This window comes from Mesocricetus auratus, unplaced genomic scaffold, assembly GCF_017639785.1.
Source record: "Mesocricetus auratus isolate SY011 unplaced genomic scaffold, BCM_Maur_2.0 Super-Scaffold_4256, whole genome shotgun sequence".
In the NCBI taxonomy this organism is placed as follows: domain Eukaryota; kingdom Metazoa; phylum Chordata; class Mammalia; order Rodentia; family Cricetidae; genus Mesocricetus; species Mesocricetus auratus.
Genome location: NW_024429182.1, coordinates 14515722 through 14538281, shown reverse-complemented (window position 1 = coordinate 14538281; position 22560 = coordinate 14515722). Strand labels below are relative to the sequence as shown.

Genomic DNA, 22560 nt, shown 5'->3' with positions numbered 1-22560 from the left:
TAGCAGGTTTGAAGCCAGCTTAGTACACATAAAACCCTGTTCAAAAATAAATACACAAAGAAGAAAAAGAGGGGCTGGGGAAGGCAGGGGAAGGGAGAGGACAAGAGGGGAGAGGGAGAATAGGAAGAATAAAATTAAATTGTTTCTACTTGTGTCACAATGTCCTCCAAAATACACTTCTTTCTGGGAGGGAAGCTTGGTAAGGTACAGGATGCTCTAAAGATAGGTGAACTAAATCCCAAAGGGAAGCTAGTTAGGATCAGGAAATAGATAACTCAAAAGCTTCAGGAAATCCCTGAAACTTACCAGATTCATTAGGCCCTGCTTCCCCAAGCATATCCAAGCAGTAAGGACTGCTGAGAGACACTTTCCGACAAGTGAAACTGCCTACAACAGAGGCACCTGAAAGCAGCAGACAAGCTCAACCGCCTAAAACACTCGCAAACCAGTCAGACCATCCAACAGTCTCAACAGACATCGCCAGCTTTTCTTGCTGCCTATGCACCATACAGGGAGCTCCACATCCCAGAAGTCAAGAGCTTCCCCCTGCTGGGCGGGCTTCTGGTGAACTGTCTTTGGTCACTTCTGCCCCTAGAAGTAACCCCAAGAAAACTCACTGGTTCACCAAGTTGGACTTGGTGGCTCCCTTACCTTGGTCTGTTGTTGGTTACCTACGTGGGGTGAGTAGATGTTTGCTGATATCCCTCCGCCAGGAATAGTGTCACACACCACTACTACATTATGTTGTTGCCTTTTAAGTTTTAAGTTATTTGAGAGGGTCTCATGCAGCCCACGCTGGCCTCAAACTGACCCTGGCAAAGCTAACCTAATCTTCCTTACTCAGACCCCCAAGCGCTGGGTTAGAGGTTTGCCACACCATGCTAAGCCAATTTAATTTGGGGGTGTGGGGTTGGAGGAAAATTTGAAACAAGGCCTCATGTCTCAAATTTTTCATCAATAAACAAAATATTATTTGGAAGATTAGCTCAAGATATCTATTTTTTTAATATTTATTTATTGTTGTTTATACAGTGTTCTGCCTCCACGTATCCCTGCAGGCCAGAAGCGGGTACCAGATCTCATTACAGATGGTTGTGAGTCACCATGTGGTTGCTGGGAACTGAACTCAGGTCCTCTGGAAGAGCAGCCAGTGCTCTTAACCAATGAGTAATCTCTCCAGCCCTCATAGTTATTTTACAACATGGTAACAATAGCAATAATAGTTGAGAAATATTTGTACTTTTTCTCTTTTATATTTTGGGGTGGGTGACGTTATTTGAGGCAGGTCTCATGTAGTCCAGGTTAGCTTGGAACTCATTATGTAGCCAAAATGGACCTTTAACTTCCGACCCTTTTTTCTTAGCCTCTACCTCTTAGACTTAAAGTCTAAGAGACTTTAAGTGTTCTCACCACAAAATAGCTAAGTGTGTGTGGGTGTGTGCTCAGACACGCACATATCCATAAAAATATATGTTCACCTGTGTAGACGTGTGTACACAGGTACAGTATGTCTGCATGGATAAAGTTTGAGATTTGCTTCAGATGTTATCCTCAGGTGCTATCTACCATATTTTTTGAGACAGGGTCTCTCACTAACCTAAGGTTCACCAAGCAGGCTAGGCTGACTAGCTGGAGAACTCTGGGAATTCACCTGTATTCACCTTCCTAGTGTTGGGATTATAAATGTGTGCCACAAGGCCTTGTTTTTGTTTTTACTTTTATTTTATGTGCATTGGTGTTCTCCCTGTGTATTTATGACTGTGTGAGGGTGTCAGGTCCCCTAGAACTGGAGACACAGACAGTTGTGAGTTGCCATGTGCTCCTGGAGTTGAACCCGGGTCCTCTGAAAGAGCAGTTAGCACTCGAAACCTCTAAGCCATTTATCCAGTCCAACCCAAGGTCTTGGATTTTTGTTTTTTAACATGGGTTCTGAAGATCAACTCAGGTCCTCATGTCTGCTTGGCAAACACTCACCAACTGGGATATCTTCTCAGCCCTAAGGTAATATATGTAAATTAGTTTTATTTAGCCAGTCCATACTGTATACCTACTTTAAAATATGATATTTGGAAGCATATATATAATTTTTGCCAATTTTAGAACTAGATACATAATTTTTAAAAGAAAATACTTGGAAGAAGTCAAAAAGTCAATTTTTTATTATTAAAAAGTATTTTATTAGGACGGAGTGATATAGCTTAGTATTTAAGAGTCCTGTGCTCGAGCCCAATAGTGTATTTACCTAGCATATAGGATCACATCACACTACACTACTCCAGGACCACACAAGAACTGACCCAACAAACAAAAATTTAAAATGGATTAAAGTAGGCTTTTTGGAATATACCTACAAAACCAGCAATCACAAATCCAAGGCAGGAAGGTTATGAGCTCATCCCCAGAATGACCCATAGAGCGAGATCTAGTTTAAAAAAATATATAAGCCTTTAGAGATGTTTTTATTTCCATTGTTTCATATCACTCCTACATTAAGAAAAATGTAGGGTGTGGAACCTGTCTAAATTATTACAGGAAATACCATTCTAAATGAGTCAGAAATGTATCTGAGCTATGGCAGACTAGGCACAATTAGGATGCTTACCAGATGATGTCTACTAGAAATGCTAATGTTTATCTCTTCACAGTGCTAATTAGCCCTGTGCCCCCTGCTAAGAATGATGCATCTAAATGTAACTCTGGGGTAGCATATCAGATATCCTCCATATCAGACATTTATATTATACTCATAACAATAGAAAATTATAGTTATGAGGTAACAATGAAGCAATTTTATGGTTGGGAGTCACAACATGAGGAACTATATTAAAGGGTCGCAGCATTAAGAAGATTGAAATAATGGACCATAAATACATAGAACACTTGATTCATTAGAGTAATGTGCTATACTTTCTTTCACTCATGTAGGCTTAGATGACCTCAAACTTGCTAAGCAGCTGAGGAAAACCTTGAACTTGCTCTCCTGTCTTTGCCACCATGCCCAGTTTGTGCTGTGCTAGGGGTCAAACCCAGGACTCTGTGCAGCTAGGCAAGCACGCTGCCCACAAAGGTATATATATCCACAGACCCACGTTTCCATTACACATATAAACATGCTGTTTTAAAGCCTAAGAGATGGCTCATTGGATAAAATGCTTGCTGCACAAACCTTAATAACCTGAGTTCCATCTCTAGAAACCACAGCAGAAGGAGAGAACCAACTCTTGAAGGTTATCTTGTGACCTTCACACATGAGAACCCATAGGCACACATGCTTATCCCATAAAAACACAATTATAAACATTTAAAAGTTTTAAAATTCTGTTCTATACTTGAATTTCTATGGCATATACAACACATCACACAGAAAGGAAAGTCATCAATGCCCACTATGTAATTTGGAGACTTGACAAGAACTATAAATTTTTTTCACTTTTGGAGAGCTTTAGGAACAACAGCTTAATACCCAGAAATGCTACACAGTGACCTACCATTAATGAAGTGTCATCAGCTTACATTAAAAACCAACTGCTACCCAGGCTACATGTCCACTCCTTAATTTTACTCTTTTCTGTATAGAAAGGAAAGGTTAGAACTATAACATTTTTATAAATGCTAATATTGTTTTTAAAAAAAACTGTTATTCTGTATTTTGTGTAGCCCAGGCCGGCCTTGAGTTCGGGATCCTCCTGTTTCTACCTCCCAAGTGCTGAGATTACAAGTGTGCACTACTACACCTGGGCTAAGGAAACACAATTTTAAATTCTGCTTAAAAATGAAAACCAGGGACTAGAGAGATACTCAGTGGTTAAGAACCCTGACTGCTCTTCCAGAGGACCTAGGTTCAATTCCCAGTACCTACATGGCAGCTCATAGCTGTCTCTAACTCCAGTTCCAGAGGATCCAATACCCTCACACAGACATACATGCAGGCAAAAACACCAATGCTCATAAAAAAATAATAATAAATAACTTTTAAAAGATTTGTCTAAAAAATTTATGGTAAAGAACAGTGAAGAATTTAAATTCTGTTAAATTCTGCTAAAATTTCAGCTAGTTTCATCCTCAGAGGGTAACAGCACTTGCTGCAAAAGTCTGGTGACCTGAGTTCAATCCCAGAAGCTACATAAAGAAGGGAGGAAAGACATATGTCAAGAGTTGTCCTTTAACCTCTACAAGTGCACTGTGGCATGGTCATACCCACACACCATCATCATCATAATAAATAAGTTTAAAAAATAATGTCAGTCTTAGCAAGGCATGGTGGTATGTGCCTATTGTCCTGGCTATTTAGAAAGCTGAGAATGGAGAAAGACTTAAGCCTGTGTGTTCAAGGACAGCCTGGGCAACACAGCAAGACCCTATCTTTAGAAAAGAAGAAACCTAGACACAGTGGTGCATATCTATATCATAGTACGTGACAAGCTGAGGCAAGAGGACTGGCAAGAGTTCAATGCCAGTGAGCTACGTGAGACTACCAAGAAGAGGAAAATAAATTTCAATCCAATTAACTAGGTGCAATGTTCTAGCAAATAAAGACTTTCTTCAGGATTGGGACTAGTAGCTGTAAGAAGCATGCAGTGTGCCGTAGGTAAAACCTGAATGTCATTAGATTTGAACCACTAGCTACAGACTCTGTGATAAATTATTTAACATTTGTGTATGAATTCCATTGCCTGAAGAATAAGAGTAAAAATTATAGGCTTCCTCGAGTGTTTTGAGGATGAAGCTATCTTACCGGTGATAGGCTTCTCGGCGATACTTTTTCAAGGCATGTTTATCCATGTTAGCAGGTACATCCGCTGCATTCTGTAATCGATCACTCCAGGAAGTGGTCATTTTATTTGTATGATGAATTCTAGAAGAGAAAATCAACAATTTATAGTTGTAACAGGCACTGGTATACTAACATGCCATTTAAAAAATATTTTTTTAAAAAACTGTAGCTGTAAGATGTACACCTTTTGCTGGGTGGTGGTAGTGTGCACCTTTAACCCCAGCACTTAAGAAGCAGAGACAGGAGGTTCTCTGTGAGTTTGAGGCCAGATTAGTCTACAGAGTGACCAGGACAGTCAAGGCTACACAGAGAACCTGTCTCGAAAAAGAAAAAAAAAAGCACACCTTTCATCACATTAGGAAAAACATCTATCAGGAACAGCGTGCAGAACTGAAGTATCTCTCCAATAAGAGCTTTTGACAACTAGGATATTCTTAGATTGCAATTTTTTGAAGTCTTCACTTGCTCATTATTTTACTGCTTTGTTTTTACTACTGCTGGAGATCAAACCCAAAGAGTCACACAACTAAGCAAGTATCCTAACACTGAGCTACACTTTTATTAAGATACCAATGTCTGTGAAAACACCTAGAATATAACATTCTAACACTGCCTTCATCAATCAGTGCAGCTGTGGTGTCTCGCACTCTGAAGACCAACAAGAGATTCCTTCATGGAGGGCAGACTCGGGGCCTGCATGAAACCCACCACCCCTCAAGTATGGAAGGGCTGAGCTTCTTCAGAAGAGCAGTCCACACTGCACACAGAACTTTACAATGGTAAAGATGCCTGAGAGTCTCTCATGAGACTAGACAAGTCACAGGCCCTAGGAGAACACATACTATTACTCTGCTAAATGGACGTTGTGTCAAGTCAACACATGATGACTTACTGCTATACTCTGATTGATGCATCTCTCAACCTTCATCAGAAAAACAACTTCTTGGAGTATCCAGACATTAACATAAACCCAAAATGAGCCAAAATACAAATAAGAGACCAAAAAGTGCTCAACCCTGTATGAGACACGTGTGTCACAATCCTCCTCCTGAGGCTCAGGGACTGCTGTGGAGGAGGAGATGCAAACAGGGTGAGGACCAGAGCCAGTGGATGACTTCAATAAAAGTGCCTTCTGGACACAGCTACACATACGCACTTAAAGAGGTTGTGACACAATCTCCAGGGTTTACCCAAGCTTAAGACAGATATAATCCCAGCATGGAGTAGTGAATCCAATGCTCAATTGTCTATGCTTATTGCTTTTAAGGTATGTTATAGCTTTTGTCCAAAAGTACACATAGAAGGAAATACACATTTAAAGTACTTTAAGATGAAAGAATGCCAATTTTGCAGAAAAAATCTCCTACAAACTGTTGTATCAAAACTGCTAAATCTCTTAACTTTCAATCTTTCAAATGCTCATGTCAAGTGGTATGGTGGCTCAAACCTATAACCCTACAACTTCGGAGGTTAAGAATAGCTTTGTATCTGTAAGTTGGAGGTCAACTTGGGTTACATAGTGAGTTCCAAACCAGCCCAGGGAACAGAGTGAAAACTTCTCTCAGAAAGTGGGATTAGAGCAGCAAGATGGCTCAGTGGTTTAAAGACAATTGGTACATAAGCCTGGCAACCTGACTTTGATTATCAGAACCCACATAAAGGCAGAAGAGAAGTGGTTGCAAAGCTGTCCTCTGACCAAATTCATCTGTGTCATGATATGCATACACACATACACATCATGCACATGAACACATAATAGCTTATTATTCTTTTATATGTAGGGATGTATAGACTGCATGAGTGTTGATGTACCACAGACATATCTGGCACCTTCATAAGCCAGAAGAGGGAAGGCATCGGATATCCTGGATTGTGTTACATACAATAGTAAACCACCATGTGGGCGCTGGGATCAAACCTATATTCTCTATAAGAGCAGCCAGTGCTCTGAACTGCTAAGCCATCTCTCAAGTCCCTCATAATTATATAAACATCATAATTAACAGGGTGGTACCAGAGGCCATGGAAAAGTGTAGCTTGGAACACTTACGGCCCTGGGATCAATTTCAACATCATGAAAAAACAAATTTTTAAACTTTTTTAAAATTGTAATTAAGTCATGACCAACCGCTTTTGCACCCCCAGGCCTTTTTCTTCCTCCTGGTCCTCCTTTCCTTTTCAGTGTTGGGGACTAACCCTTAGACGTAGAGTTTCTAACAGCCATCTCAGCACACACACACACACACGCACACAATGCACACATGCAAATATGTGAGATAAATGAACTATTAAACCTCTACATTTCAAGTTCTTTGTGTTTCAAAACCTTGCGTTATAAGCCTTTGTGTTTATAAGCCTGTAAACCCTAAAATACTGCCCAAGTTCCTTTTAACTGCAGAAATCTTACCCTTGGTTAACAAATGTGTACGAATCCTGGCTTGATTAATGTAGTAATATTTTGCCAATCTTTCAACATCAGACTGTAGAACAAAAGATTCCTTGTTCTCTGGTGGAAAATAACAATGCTGAGAGAACTGTGTCAAAGAGAAATGCAGTACCTGTTGCCTTGACAATTCGTTTTTCTATGTCGCAACAGCCTTCTCCTACCTGTACTCTGAAATTCTAGCTGGAAACACAAATTTAGCAAGGCATACTGGCCTGTAGTAACAGCGGGAGGATAGGAATTCAAGGCCAACCACAGCTTCATAGCAAGTTTGAGGCCAACCTGGAACACATGAGACTGTCTCCGAAAAGGAAGTGTAAGGGGTGAAGAATCATGGCTGACATGCAGATTGCTTAACTTATAAAGCGTGAACCTACAATGTTTTCATACATGAGGCCTCTGCAAAAAGCCCTTTATACTTAGAAAAAGTGCAGCCAATTTCTACTTTCAGGCCCAAAACTTTACAATTTCCATCATATGCCAAAGGTTCTCACCATATTATAAATTTTCCATGTCAATTCAACTTAAATTTAATCTGCTATCCACAGACAGAACCATTTCAAGAATTGGTTCATAAAATCTACCTCAAAAGCAAAGCAGAGGCAGGAAGACAGCTCAGTCAGCAAAGTGCTTGCCTCCAAATCACGTAGACTCTCCTCCGGAGCATGCCTGACCTAAGTCCCAGAGGCCCTGGACAGGGCCCAGAGACCCTGTTTTAAAGGAGGTGGAAGGCATTTCTGAAAATGACACCCTATGTTGTGGTCTAACTTCCACAAGCTCATATACGCATAAAAATAAGTAAAAATTTAACAAATGCAAAACAAAATAGGACTGGGGTGTGAGTCAGTTACAAAATGCTTGTCTAATAAGCAGGAGACCTTGGGTTCTAACCCCAACACCACATAAACTGGATGTGATGATGCATGCCTGTAATCCCAACATTCAGGGTGAAAGCAAGTTCAGGAAATCAAGGTCATCTTCAACCAACCTGAGCTGCATGAAATGTCGTGATAATAAATAAGTAAATAGTGTATAGCTCAGTAGTAGAGCATGTGTTCACCTCCCGTGCAATACCTTGAAAGTTTAGTCTCCAACATTGCAAAAAATAATAATAAATTAATTGTGACTGAGAATACAGAGTTAGTAGAGTGCTTGCCCTGCATGAACAGAAGCCCTGAGTCCAATTCACCATATAGAAGGCATGGTGGTGCTGCCTGTAATCCCACCACTCAGAAGCCCTGAGTCCAATTCACCATATAGAAGGCATGGTGGTGCTGCCTGCAATCCCACCACTCAGAAGCCCTGAGTCCAATTCACCATATGGAAGGCATGGTGGTGCTGCCTGTAATCCCACACTCAGAGGTGGAGGCAAGAAATTTCAGGTCATCCTCAGCTCTGCAGAGTTTGAAGACAGCGTAGGTTGCATGAGATCTGTCTCAATATAATATTAAGTAGATAAATAAAAAATAAGTCAAACTTTCACATTCCACATGCATGTTAAGATTACAATGAAACCTATCTGTCTCTATTAGCTTACAGTGTGATTTTATGATAACTACAATGGTGGAAAGAGAATGGACAAAACAAATGCTACTGAGCACCGTGTTAAAGACTGACGAAGCAGAAAAGGCGAAGTATTGCCGATAAATTTAAAAGAGGTAAATTGATAAAACTTTTAAAAGACAACAAAGAGAAAGAGAAAAAACACAGTCCATACTGTATTAATATTCCATTTATTCTAAACACATGCATTTAACCTAAATCTAAATATAAGAAAATTATTGAACAAATCCAAACTTACAGACATTCAACAAAACTAAACTATACTCAAAATATGTAACATCAAGAAAACAATCAAAAGGCTGGAGAGTTGTACCTGAAAAGTAAATAAATAAGGAGGGTGCTCAGTGTGGAGTCTAAAGCCCTAGGTTCACACACACACACACACACACACACACACACACACACACACACACACACACACACACACACACCACCTAAAGATTATGAAGTAAATTACTAAATCCTGGACTAGGAATCTGAACAGTGACATCACCTACAGTCCCAAGCAACTTCAGAGGCAAAAGTAGAACAGAATTGTCAACCTGGGGAATACTATGGGACTTTGATTCCAAAACAAGAACAAAAACAAACAAACAGATAACATCCCCAACAACAAAAAGATCCAAACCAGTACTAGAAATGAGAATTAACTATGAAAGCCATTACAAGGACACATGAGTTTTTAGTTTATGTTTGTTTAGAGTTCTGTGTTGAGGTTCAAAGTCAGGAGCTTATGCATACCAGGCAGGCAAGCACTTTACCACAGAGCTGTACATACTTCCAGCACCAAGAAATTTTCAACATTAACTGAAAATTAGGTAGTAATGTTACACTCATCTTTAAAATTTTTATTTATGTGTATGGGTGTTTTATCTGCATCAGTCTGCACCATGTGTATCATTAGTACCTGAAGAGGTGAGAAGACTATCAGATCCATTGGAACTAGAGTTAGAGATGGTTGTATGCAACCATGTAGGTGCTAGAAACGGAACCCAGGTTCCCTGGAAGAACCACTAGTACTCTTAACCACTATCATCTATCCGGCCCAATGTGACACTGTAGTTTACAGGGCAGCCTTCTTACGTTATTCAAATCAAAATTTCCAAGAGTGAAAGGTCTTTATGCTTGTAACTGATTTTTAAGCGGCTCTAGCTAAGGGCTCTGCTACCAACATGACAACCTGGATTTGATCCCCAGAATCTACATGGCTGAAGAAGAAACCTCTACACACAGTGGTACACATGCACCTTTCTCACACACACACAACAAATTAACGTCAAAAAGTTTAAATTATATGCAAAAACATAAAATCACATGGCCAATGTTAATTACTGGTATATCCAAGTGAAAGATACAAAAAAAATTCATTAAACCATCACTGTAATTTTCTATAATTTTCAAATGAAAACTTGGGATAAACATGTAAAACTGATATACAAGAAAAAAAATGAAAACCACACGTGAGCAATTCACAACCCTACAATGAAAGAGGGCTTAGAAATCAGCTCTGGAAGCTGGGTGCAGTGACATACACTTTGATCCCAGTACTTAGAAGGCAAAGAAGAAACAAAAGTTCAAGGTCATCTGGGCCAGGCTGGGTTCCTTAAGAGCGTGGGTCAAAAACAAACAATAAAACAAAAATCAGTAATAGAAAAATGAATAAATTGCCCAGTAGAGGGTCAAGGAGCAAGATGTTTGAGAGAAAAAAAAGCAGGGAGGGGCAGTGACACTCCTGGATCCCAGCACTTGGAAGGCAACTGGAATTGGAGGCCAGCCTAGTCTAGAATCAACTCCAGGCCAGTCATGAGGATCACTTCAAACATGAAATGGCTAATTTACATGCTGATTTCCAGACTAGCCAGGGCTACCACTGAAAACTCTATCTCCAAAAAACAAAACAAAACAGAACAGGGGCATCCGGATCACTGCAGATAAAGGTGTTTGCCACCAAGCCTTATGACCTGAACTCAATCTCTGGGGTCTCAATGGTGGAGGGAGACAACTCATACCTACCGACAAGTTGTCCTCTGTTCTCTGTGTACACAGAGGCATGTTCCTGCACCTGCATGCATGTGGGTATATGTTTACATACAGTAAATAAAATGTAATTTTAAAAAAACAGAACAAGAACGCAAAAAGGGAGGGAGGTAAGAAAAACTGTTTTATCGTGGGGCATTTACGGCACAGGGCGCATATGGACCTTGGAGGACAACCTGAGGAGATGAACTCTCTGCTTCTACCATCTGGATCACAGGGGTCAAACTCTGGGAGTCAAGCTTGCAAGGCTTTAACCTGCTGAGCTGTCTCTCTAGCCCCCGGGAATAAAATTTTTAAGTTGATTCTGGCTAAAAGCAGGCAGACTTTAAAATCAAGGTTGGCCTGGGCGACAGAGCAATTTCTAGGCCAGCCTGGACAACTTATGGAAAAAAAGGCTGAAAATATGCTCAGTGATAGAGCCCTTGCCTAGCATGCACAAGGCCCCAGCACCACAGTAAGACATATACATTATATACTACTGTAGTGACCAGCCTGGGAGGGCCTATGGGCCATAACAACCAGTTGACCAATCAACACAGGGCAGGTCACCCAAACTTAGAAGCACACCAATCCTGAGACTGTTTCACACCCCTAGACACTCCCCTTACGCTGCCCTTTAAAGATCCCTGCCTTGAGGTTGCTCATCCGCCTTGGTGGTGGGGTGAAGGGCCCGAGCTAATGGGGTTAGCTCGTTAAACATCTACAATAAAAGACTCTTTGCTTTTGCATCGAAATGGGTCTCTTGGTGATTTGGGGGTTCAGAATTTGGGCACAACATTTGGGGGCTTGTCTGGGATCCCCAAAATCCATCACAACACCCACCCCCTTTCTCTGTTTTTGCCTGGGCAAGTATTTCAAGTTCTGCTTTCTGTCTCTGGCTGTTGAAACTTTGGTCTTTGTTTCTGGTTGTTTAAGCTCTGGTTTCTGTGAAGCCGAACCGGTTTGGCGGTTCGGAGGACCCAATGAATTAGAAATGGGTTCCCCGAGCAAGAGGCTGAACTGTTTTGTGTTTCCTCTTCAGCTGGTTGTGAGACGGACCGGCTGAGCAGGCTTCTTATTGCAAGCAGGCTTGTTATCTGATTTGCTGCAATCCTCAGCCTGCAGGCTTGGCAGGTCCTGAGCACTACATTTTGTGTCAGTTTGTGTGATTTTGTGTTTCTGTTGGGTATGCTAGTGAGATCTGTAAGTAGGCCTACAAGGATTTAGGGAACAGAGGATTAAGGGGGATGCCCTAATGCTTGTTCAGGGCAGAGGTCTGGGTGGCAGCCAGGCTCCACAGTCTGTAGAAAGGGGACACGAGGAAAAGTGTCCAGGGTCCCCCACTCTGTAGAAATGGGGATCAAGGAAAAAGGGGCCCAGAGTCGCCCAGTCTGTAGGAAGGGGAGTTGGTCAGGGGACCAAATTACCCCATTTGGCTGGCCATCTGACTGAAGGTTCTTGCAAGATTCTGTAGATTCTGAAGAGGGCCCTAATCTGTCTAGTCTGTTTGTAATGTGCTATGTGGTTAAGTCTTTGTCCTGACTCTGGCACCAAGGAATTTCAATGGAACAGGTGCTGCTCTGGACTACAGTTGTGTGCTTTTCTGATAAATTGGTCCTGTGGCTGCTGGCTTTGGTCAAGCCTAGCTAGACGCTGGCCTATCTTATCCCTCTGTCTCTGTCCTTGCTCGCCTGCACACGTGGCGCAGGTCAGGGGTCTTCTCTTGCTGCCCTGAACACATGGCGTGCAGGGCAGGAGTTCTGCCATGTGCCATGGGTTAGAGCGTGCTGCGGCAGGGTCTCCTGTTCCCAAGCACACAGTGAGGCAGCTGCACTGAACTCCAACTGCTGCTATACAACCCTCACAGCTGAGCCTAACCAATGCAGGCTCTCTCTCTCTTTCCGGTCACCTGCCTGCCTGTGAGGTGTGCAGGATGTGAGGATGGGTCTGTCTGTCTGTCTGTCTGCCTCTCTCTCTGTTTTAAAAGTTCTGTTAATTTCTCAAAAAAAAATGTATGCCTGTTTTGTTAAAAAGTTCTGTGTTTTCTGACATAATCTAAGTTTTACTACAAACATAGAGCTAAAACAAAAGCGGTGCAGGTCACAACCATTTTGCAGTCAGTCACATGGCAAGTTGGCCACATGGCTGGCTGGTAGCCATTTTACTGAAGTTAAAAGAGATAACTGAACCACCATCTTGACTGAAGGTTTCCACATGGAAGTTATGAGGTACCATACTATAAACAAGTTTTTTTAATTAAGATTTAAAATGTTAATACTTAGCATACACAGGAATGCTAAGCTTTGTAATTTAATAGTCACCCAGATGATAATGGTTTTAAAGGCCTAGGGTGTATTTTGATTTTCAATATTACAAAAAAGACACTAAGGGATTTTTAAATTTCTTATTAAGTACAGTTTTTAAAATGTTTTAAATTTATAAGGTTATAAGATATTTATGCTTTTAAAATGTTTTCATTGTTAATGTTTATACATAAAGAGCTTCAATTTAAAATCACTGTTTTTTAAGCCAAACCTGACAGTGTAAAGTTCTAGTTTTATAAAAGCTGCTAACATAATGTAAGACATTAAAAAATATAAAATATTAAGAGTTTGTATTTTCAAGTTAGCCTTAAGGCAAACAAACCTCTAATGCTTCAGAGACTTGCAGAACATGGCATTTAAAATGTTAACTTAAAAGTTTATAATGTCAGACAGACTGCCAGATCCTAACAGTGACCCAAAGTCTCCAAAGAAGATTACGAGGCACCCCGGTTCCTACACCTGGATTGTGACAACGCTGACCAGTGAGCAAGATGCTCAAATGTGACACCTGTTGCCTGCCAGGACCTGGCCCAGACGGTGGACAAAGCTGCTGGACACTGGAAAATTGATTGCACCCCCTTTGCCTAAACAAAACAAGGACAGTCTTTTCCATGTCCCTCTTCCACAGAGAGAAAGGAAACTCTCACCTTACAGGCCTGGTGAAGATTGATGCTGTTCCTGATACTTGTGCCTCCAACGCTAATGGGGAAGACTTGGGTATGGCTGTACATGGACTGGTACCTGTCACTTTTTAATAGATTCGGAAATTGTATAAAATTTATCCTTCTCAGATCTCTGAAAGTATTAATGGTTGTCAGCTTAACAACATCAGACAGCCAAATCCACAAGACTATAGTCAGCTTGGTAGCTCATTTTATTTATGTAATATGGCTCCTCAATAAGGATCAAAAAATGTAAAAATATAAAATCTACTTCTCAATCAGGTTTTTAGGTTTATTTTGGTTGTCATCTAAGTATAAACTTAAAGGGCTTTTCATCAGACTAAAGACACTTCTGTCCAATCATACCTGGCTCCCTGGACAGAAGACAAATGTACACTTCTAGCCCAAATTTGTAGTTTCTGCTAGGACTCAAAATGCAATATGGATTTCAGTACAGATTGATAATACTATTGTGTCTACTACCTTTATGTCCTTTTGTATAAAATTTACATAGGCTTCAGAGGATCAAAAGTCATTCAGCTTGGAATCATTTTTCACAGGTCAATAGGACTCCAGATAAGTACAACCCTTGTTATCCCACCTGTCTGTTCCTGAGGATAGGATTTTCTTCCCTGGTCTTGGGACTCCCACCCTGTCTGCTCACTAAAACTACGGGCCTAAAGAGTTCCAATTAAAAACGTAAGTTTTCAAAAGTCATACAACTTGGATCCACTTCTCACAGGTCAAAAGGACTTCAGTTAAGTACAGCCTATGTTATCCCACCTGTCTGTTCCCGAGGATGGGATTTTCTCCCTTGGTCGTGGGATTCCTGCCCTTCCTGATCACTAAAACTATGGGTTTAAAGAGTTCCAATTAAATACATAAGTTTTAACTTCTGTTCCCAGTTTAAATATGTCTTGAACAGGTTTCCACTTCTGGCAGACGCATCTGAGCATCAGTTGCTGACCACAGCATGCTCCTAAAGACTGCAAGCCCTGGACTTGCTGTGGATGTGAACCAGTCTAGCTGATATGGACACCCCTGTTTTTTCAACAGAGTCTACCAATCAGCTGCTCCTGGATAGATACCCCCATTGCCTGAATTCCCTTTTTGCTTTTGACAAGCATTTCAGCCTTCTTGGGTCCCCTAACTGCGTCCCAAAGTCAACAGGAAGTACCATGGAAAAGAATATGTCGCCCCCTTTTCCCTGGTTGAAATGCTAAGTCAAAAGAAAACTCCCTTACATAGGGAACAGTATGATAATAGATACAAATGTCACTCCCTCAGAAAAATATGTTGCCTAACAGCAGGGTCTGTTAACAACCCTTTGAGCCCCTAACAGGCAGGTCTCAGGATCGAGTCCTGTCATGGGTACTTGAAGAAGGGGGGAATGTAGTGACCAGTCCCCCATTTTAGCAGCCATTACAGGCTAACATGTGCTTGCATGGCCTGTCCTGGTCACTAAGGTCAGATGCCCTCTTCGTGGCAAGGAACCAATCAGAAGTTAGCTGGTGGGACTGTGCTTTACAGCTCTGGGTGTGCTTTACAGACAGTGCACAATAGTGACGTGCAGAGCATAGCAACCGCCCCGGGAGGGCCTATGGACCATAACAACCAGTTGACCAATCAACACAGGGCAGGTCACCCAAACCTGGAAGCACACCAATCCTGAGATTGTTTCATACCCCTAGACACTCCCCTTATGCTGCCCTTTAAGGTTCCAGTCTTGAGATTGCTCAGGGTCTTTCTCCAGCCAATCGCCATGGTGGCGGGGTTAAGGGCCCGAGCTAATGGGGTTAGCTTGTTAAATATCTACAATAAAAGACTCTTTGCTTTTGCATCAAAATGGGTCTCTTGGTGATTCTGGGGTTCAGAATTTGGGCACAACACTACATGTTCCATCAAACTAAAACAAGGAGCTTTGAAAAACATAAAAGTCATAGATTTTCCAGGCCCACCTGGTCTACAGAGCGAGTTCCAAGACAACCTCCAAAACAATACAGAGAAACCCTGTCTCGAAAAACCCAAAAAAAAAAAAAAAACTCATAGATTACCTAACAAAACCTCAGTACCAGGTATAGGCAACTTCCTCTAAAGATGTCTGGAAAGCCCAAGAGATCCCCCAAAATAAAACAAGCTATTGTCCTTGACAGCCTCCCAAAAACAGAAGGTAAGACCCTATTGCTGAAGACACCACATACTTCAGATAGAGGAACTGAGATGACCTATAAGTCTCTTCCCCAAGGACTAGCTCTTACAGTATCTGAAGTAGTAAAGTTGTAATGCCTATGAACCACAACAACGGCCAAAACGGCAAGATACCCTAAAGATACACTAGTGGTACTTAACCCTGGGAGTAACAACAGCTATCCAGCTGGGCCCACTCAATAGGAGGAAATTCCTATCATCCATAGGCACTAGAGGAGAACCTACTACTGCTACTTCCCTAAACAGTGTAATTTCTAACTGCATTCTAAACACTTGTCCTTATTCCCAAAGTTCTCACCCCGCCTCAAAGAAGCTGTTTTTGTTTTGTTTTGTTTTTTAAAGTAAACAGAGACCATTACAGAAAGTTGCAAAAACTGATCAAAATACAGAGAAAACAGACTGTGGGTGCTCATCCCAATTAACGGATCTACAACACAACCCTACTCCTAAGGCTCAGGGAACATTTTGGAAGAGAATTCTAAGAACCAAAGAACCATGATGTTTGCTGTGAGACAGGATCTTTGAATGTGACAGGAAAGCTGCACCCATGAATACTCAACAATAAGCTGCCTAAACAAGACCTGGAAAACATCACTACTAATAACATGCCAACCCTGTGGGGGAAATCTCACAAGGCCTCACTCCAATATGAAGTGCTACAGGGAATTTGCTTAAGTCAGAATCCGTCTTCTCTAGGGATGAGCTTCCTGACAGGTTATTCAACTCCAGGTAGTCAGCTCTAAGCAATACCAAATGAACTCATCAGATTATATTTATAAATTTGTATATAACGTATATGTAACAATAATAAAAAACAAGACACTATGAATTTAAGCCAGGCATTGGTGGCACACGCCTTTAATCCCAGCACTCGGGAGGCAGAGGCAGGCAGATCTCTGTGAATTCGAGGCCAGCCTGGTCTACAGATCGAGTTCCAGGACAGTCTCCAAAGCCACAGAGAAACCCTGTCTTGAAAAAAAAAAAGAGAGAGAGAGAGAGAGAGAGAGAGAGAGAGAGAGAGAGAGAGAGAGAGAGACTATGAATTTGAGAAAGTGGGTACACTGAAGGAGTTGAGGGGGTTAAAGTAGGAAGATTATATACAATATTATATACAATACTCATATATGAAATTCTCAACAAAAAAAGAAACCAGTCAAATAATTACACCTCAAAAAAAAGTACATTCAACTGGTAATTTCAAATGAAAGCATGCTAGATTTAAATGCTTGTTTGCTTTTTGAGACTGGGCCTCCAGAATCCTAGGTTAGCCTTGAACTCCATTTGTAGCCAATGACCTTAAACCCCAATCTTCTGCTGTCACCATTGTTGGCCTCACTTTTTTTTAAGGACATTAAGTTTCAGGGGCCAGATTTCCCAAGTAGATCTTGTCACACAGGCTTTTTTCATACTGGCAATGGTTCTCAGCCAGCAAAGACACACTAATGGTAGAACAAATAGTTCATTAGTCTCCAAATCAAATTCATCTTTCTGATTCTATATTCAGCATAAAAAGAGAGAGTATATTTGCTACCCTGCTACTAGTGTTTTCTGTTCATGCTGTTGCATTTTTGTTGTTTTGTTGCTAGTTATTTTCTGAAAAACTTTGGCCAACAAACACTATAGGATGCAATCAAATTTCAATCAATAAAGTTACATAAAACAGGCCATGTTGACCCTCGCCTGTAATTAAGACGTGGTGGGGCTGGAGAGATAGCTCAGTGGCTAAGCACATTTGTTGCTCTTTGGGTGGACCTGAGTTCAATTCCCAGCTCCCACAAGGTTCACACCCCATATGCAACTCCAGCTACAGATCCAGTACCCTCTTTTTATATTGATAGATACCAGGAAGACAAGTAGTGCACATATACATACACAGGCAAAACACTCACACATAAAATACAGATAAATCTGATATAAAATGCTTAGTGGGTCAAATGATAAGATTTTAGTACTCCACGACAATTTGTTACCAATTTCGTTTGAGTTTGAACTAAAAAAAAAAAATCAACCCAAACCAATAAATAAATAATGATTCTCTATATTCATTCTACTCTAGCTGCAAAGACTCCAAGTAGCATTAACCTGTAAAGAGCTTACCAGAACATTCTGGCTTTATCTCATACTACTGCCCCTAAAATGTACGTAAGGCTGTCTGTCTCCTGGCTGAAAGTACAGTTTTAATACTAACAAGTCACTTAACATATGCCTTGTGATAGTTAACATTTCATGTTAGTAGATGTTGTCATAAAAGCTAAAAACATCACATCAACAAAAATTTACTAGAAGCATGTGTGCCAGGCACTGCCTACTATAGCGCATAAAGACCCGTTTCAAAACATCCACAAATGAAAATTAGATGAGGTGTCAGAAATGTGGACAGCCCAGTAGCGGTATATGCACAGCAATCATCACTAAATAAATTTGAGATCACCCATGGGGGCCCACTTTACAATTCAAACACTTGAGGAGCTTATGTTAGTCTGAGGCCAGTCCAGGCGACAAAGTGAGACCTTATCTCAAAAAGCCTAGAAACAAAAACCGTTAAACATAAATACCATGATAAAGATTTAGGTGGGTTGTTCTTTGTTTTGCTCTCATTGAGTTAAGCCTTTGGAAACAGTGAAGTAGTAACACACAACCCCTTTTTTCAAGCCCAGGCAAGCATGGTGGCTCATGCCTATAATCCCCACTCTTTGGAAAGCTGAGGTAGGAGGATCCCAAATTGGATGCCAGCCTAAACTACACAGCCAATTCAAGGTCCATGGGTGAGTCCTGGGCCAGGGGAAGAGGGGCACGAAATGAGCAGCTTAATGAGGCTCTATCTCAAAATAAAAAGGGGCTGGGATATAGTTCAATAGTGGACTGCTTTTGCCTAGTCTAAGCTTAGCCCGGAGTTCGCTTCCCAGTAGAGAGAGTGTTTTGTTTTTTTGTTTTTTAAGACTAGGTTTCTTTGTGTAGCTTTGGAACAGGTCCTAGAGCTTTGCAGACCAGGCTGGCCTTGAACTTACAAGAGATCCACCTGCCTCCGCCTCCTGAGTGCGGGGATTAATTGTGTTGGCCACCATCCCTGGCTGAGATCTTACACACTTTTTAAAAAATCATTTTGGGGATATTTGATATTGCTGCTGCTGTTGTTTCTTGAGACAGGGTTTCTAGTAGCCTGGCAGTCTTGAACTTGCCTTACAGATCAGGCTGGCCTTAAACAGAGATCCACATGTTCCTGCCTCTTCAGTATACCACCACACCAAAATGAGAGCCTAGACTTAGACACAGTGTGTCCCCAGTACTCTGAAGGCTGAAGCAGGGCTTTTAGGACAACTTGGAATGTATAGCAGATCCTGTGTCATGGAAACCCCAAATAAACAACAATAACATAAACATCAACTTTTTCTACATACCGTATTTTGTATACTACTTTCTTCATACAACAAAGTCTTGTCACTCCTCCTCGTAACAGTGCCCCAAATCTGGCTTTCTTTAGGAAGATGTCATCTAGTAAGGCCAGCAGGCACTTTAAGTATCCATATTAATCTTCCTAAAGTTATAAACTTCTGACTGACTGCACATTTTCATGAAAAGAACCTTGAAGGACTTCAACTTATTTTACAGATTAGCTGGTTCTAAATTCTAGGTTGAGAATAATACAACAACCAATACTACTGAATTTGTCTTTTTGCTTTTGTTGAGCTTTTTGGAAAACGTGAAGCAATAAAACTATTTTTCAAGCCGAGGCATGGTGAAACAAACCTGTTAACACCTACACTTAGAGAAGCTGAGAGACAGATCCCAAGTTCGAGGCCACTAGGGTACACAGCCTGTCTATGGCCCACAGAGCAGGTTCATACTGTAATGGAAATGCTCTTGGAAAGTGTGTGTGGCAGCATCGAGCAACGGCCCAGCATAATCACTTTGCCACTGTAAGGCGCCCTCAAAGCTTTTATTTCAGTTTCTTCTTCTTCTTTTTTTTTTTTTTTTTTTTTTGGTTTTACGAGACAGGGTTTCTCTGTATGGTTTTGGAGGCTGTCGGTCCAGCCCGGCCTCGAACTCACAGAGATCCGCCTGCCTCTGCCTCCCGAGTGCTGGGATTAAAGGCGTGCGCCACCACCGCCCAGCTTATTTCAGTTTCTAACTAGCTGGCTTCTTGAACTGAACCTCCAAGCCCAGATGTCTTCTTTTGGATAAATTCTGAAGCATTGATGGAAAATGCTAAAGTGACTACAGAAAAGACCTGAAGCTTTTCCTGTCTACGATAAATGGCACTGTTTCAACATTCTCCCCTTCACATGCCAGCTAGAGGAATTTGCATCCCTTAAGAAAAATTAATAGTCTACGGTCATTACGGAACAATTGCGGACGGGCGCGCGGAGAGACATGGTGAGGCCCAAGCAACCGTGTTTAGTGACGAGTCATTTCAGAGCGCTGTATTAGCACGGCCCACAACCACTCAGGCTGTCAAACAACTCCGACTCAAGCCTTCGCCTACTGCTTTCAAAAGCCGCGGCCAGGCAAAGCCAACCGTCCAAAAACGTTATTCGTGTAACCGGCCCCACGTCGGCGCATCGCCCTGCAGGGCTTCGGGGGCCCCAGGAAAAGGCAAGGGGCAGACCGTCCCCAAACGTCTTTGGGGGCCGACTTGCAAGCGCTGTGAGCTTTCCAGGAAGTGCCGCACACCACAAAACTGGCTCGCAGGCCATTCCGCGGGCAGTCCCGGGAGAAGCCCCGCGCCCGCCCCGCGAGAAGAACTGAGGCGAGGCTGCCCGCCGAGCGAGACGACGGGGACCGAGAGCGCCGCCAGCCCGCTCCGCGAGAAAGGCGAGGTCCCAGGGAGCCGACGCTGGGGAAACAATGGCGCGAGCGTGACGTGGGCCGGGGGCGTCGCCGGCGCGCGGGGAAGGGGCTGTGGCGGGGCGGGGGCGTGCGCCACCCCGGGGTGCTGAGGCCGCCGGCGCGCGGCGGATCCGGGCCCGGGTAGGGGGAAAAGGGACGCCCCGGGCAAGCGGCAGAGGCTGCGGGGTCGCGCGCTCAGTCGCGCATGCTGCCCGGCTCGCTCGCTCGCCGTCGGTCCACTCGCCCGCTCCAATCCCGCTCCCTCCCGCCGCGGGTGTCGCCGCACTCACCGGCCCCGCCGCACCGCAGCAATCCTAGCGCGCAACTGCCGCAGCCGCCTCGGCGCGCGCCCTCCCCGCCCCCGCCGCCCCGGCGCCGCCCCCAGCTCGCGCCCGGCCAGGGACCGACGCTCTGTTCCGTACTCGGGCTCTGCCGCAGAAGCCGACGGCGGCTGATGCTCTCTGGAGGGTGGACCTGCCTCAGACCCTCAGAGGACTCGAGGAACTTCCAGCCTCAGGACCCGCGGTGCTCCAGAGCTCTGGGAGTGTTGCACGTAAAGAACCTGACCATTTCCTTTGGATAACCACCGCTGGGCATTTTGCCTGCGCCCTTCAGCAAAGTGCTGGCTACCCCGCCCCCACCTAAGTGACCCCGCCTACTCTGCGGATGCTTTAAGGTGGAAAGAGTGTCCCTTACTAAGTCTAGCTGCAAATGAACCTGAGGGCCTCCCTGGCAAAACCCTCTTCAGAGAGCCTTGAACTCAACTCGGTGGTAACCAAAAGGACCAGCTTTGAGGTTTATCAGAATTAGTTTAAATCCTAGTTACCAACTGAGTGAACTTGACCAAGGAATCTGACTAGACAGAGTTAACTCATCAAAGACTATCCTAATAGAATGAAATAATATCCGACTCCAGGCTTAGTTCTGGCTCGGGGCAAACAATAAAGAGCAGTAGTTGTATAGACACCCATTACCTCACTTCACCACAAGAGCCATCAAAGACAGGAAGTCCACTATGTCCAGAACATTGCATTCCTTTGTCTGGGCAGCTCTGGCGTTCCATCTAGAAGACCATTTTCTAGCCCAGGAAGCCTTTGAGAACAAACTGACCTAATGGCTCTTGGACCCCAGACTTTGCCCAAAGTCTTCTTTGAGTTGGGATACTTGATCCCATGGTTCCATTGTTTTTATTTTTCCTCTATCCTAATTCTGGTGTTCTTTGTCTTTCTCCTTGGGCACTGGCTGATTTGATTGTGATTCTTTTAAAGTCTTTTATCCAAGACTAATTTGAGTTTTTGTAATACCATCATATTCAAGCAGGACTATGTCTTCCGCTTCGTAACGGAGCACTGCTTTGTGCAGTAGAGTTCTTGGTGCATACTGAGTATGGTGGCTTGGCTGAAATCCTAGCTACTGGAGATGCTGGGATCCAGGCAGGAGGCTTGCTTGAGCTCCAAATTTGATTCTAACCTGAGCAAAATAATGAGAGGAAGAAGAAGAGGGAGAAAGGAAGCAAAGAAGGGAGAGGGGAAGCAAGGAAAGCAAAGAGGAAAGACGAAAAGGGAAAAAAAAGAGTTCTTGGCAGACACACCACTGACTCATATTAAACTTGCAGACAACTGCCAAGTCCTTTCAGTAAGGGCTCCACAACAGCTTTTACCTACCCCACCCCCGCTGGAGTTTTTCACACTGGGCTAGGTCAGCTGAGGATAAACCCTGAACCTTTCACCTACTAGACTTTCA

At 42.8% G+C, this 22560-nt stretch overlaps 1 protein-coding gene across 2 annotated transcripts in view; it reads right to left on the bottom strand.

The window, feature by feature from the left end:
• Window positions 1-22560, bottom strand: part of Nt5c2 (5'-nucleotidase, cytosolic II) — a 136266-nt gene that overhangs the window by 60136 nt on the left and 53570 nt on the right. Inside the window, exons 1-2 of one of the 2 annotated variants that reach the window (XM_040743391.1) lie at window positions 21108-21181; window positions 4736-4855 (exon numbers count right to left, since the gene is read on the bottom strand). In XM_040743391.1, coding sequence (XP_040599325.1) covers window positions 4736-4836 — 101 coding nt within the window. In that variant the 5' untranslated portion in view covers window positions 4837-4855; window positions 21108-21181. Of the gene's footprint in view, window positions 1-4735; window positions 4856-21107; window positions 21182-22560 lie in introns of those variants that run through there. The other variant, XM_040743388.1, reaches the window with a different exon arrangement.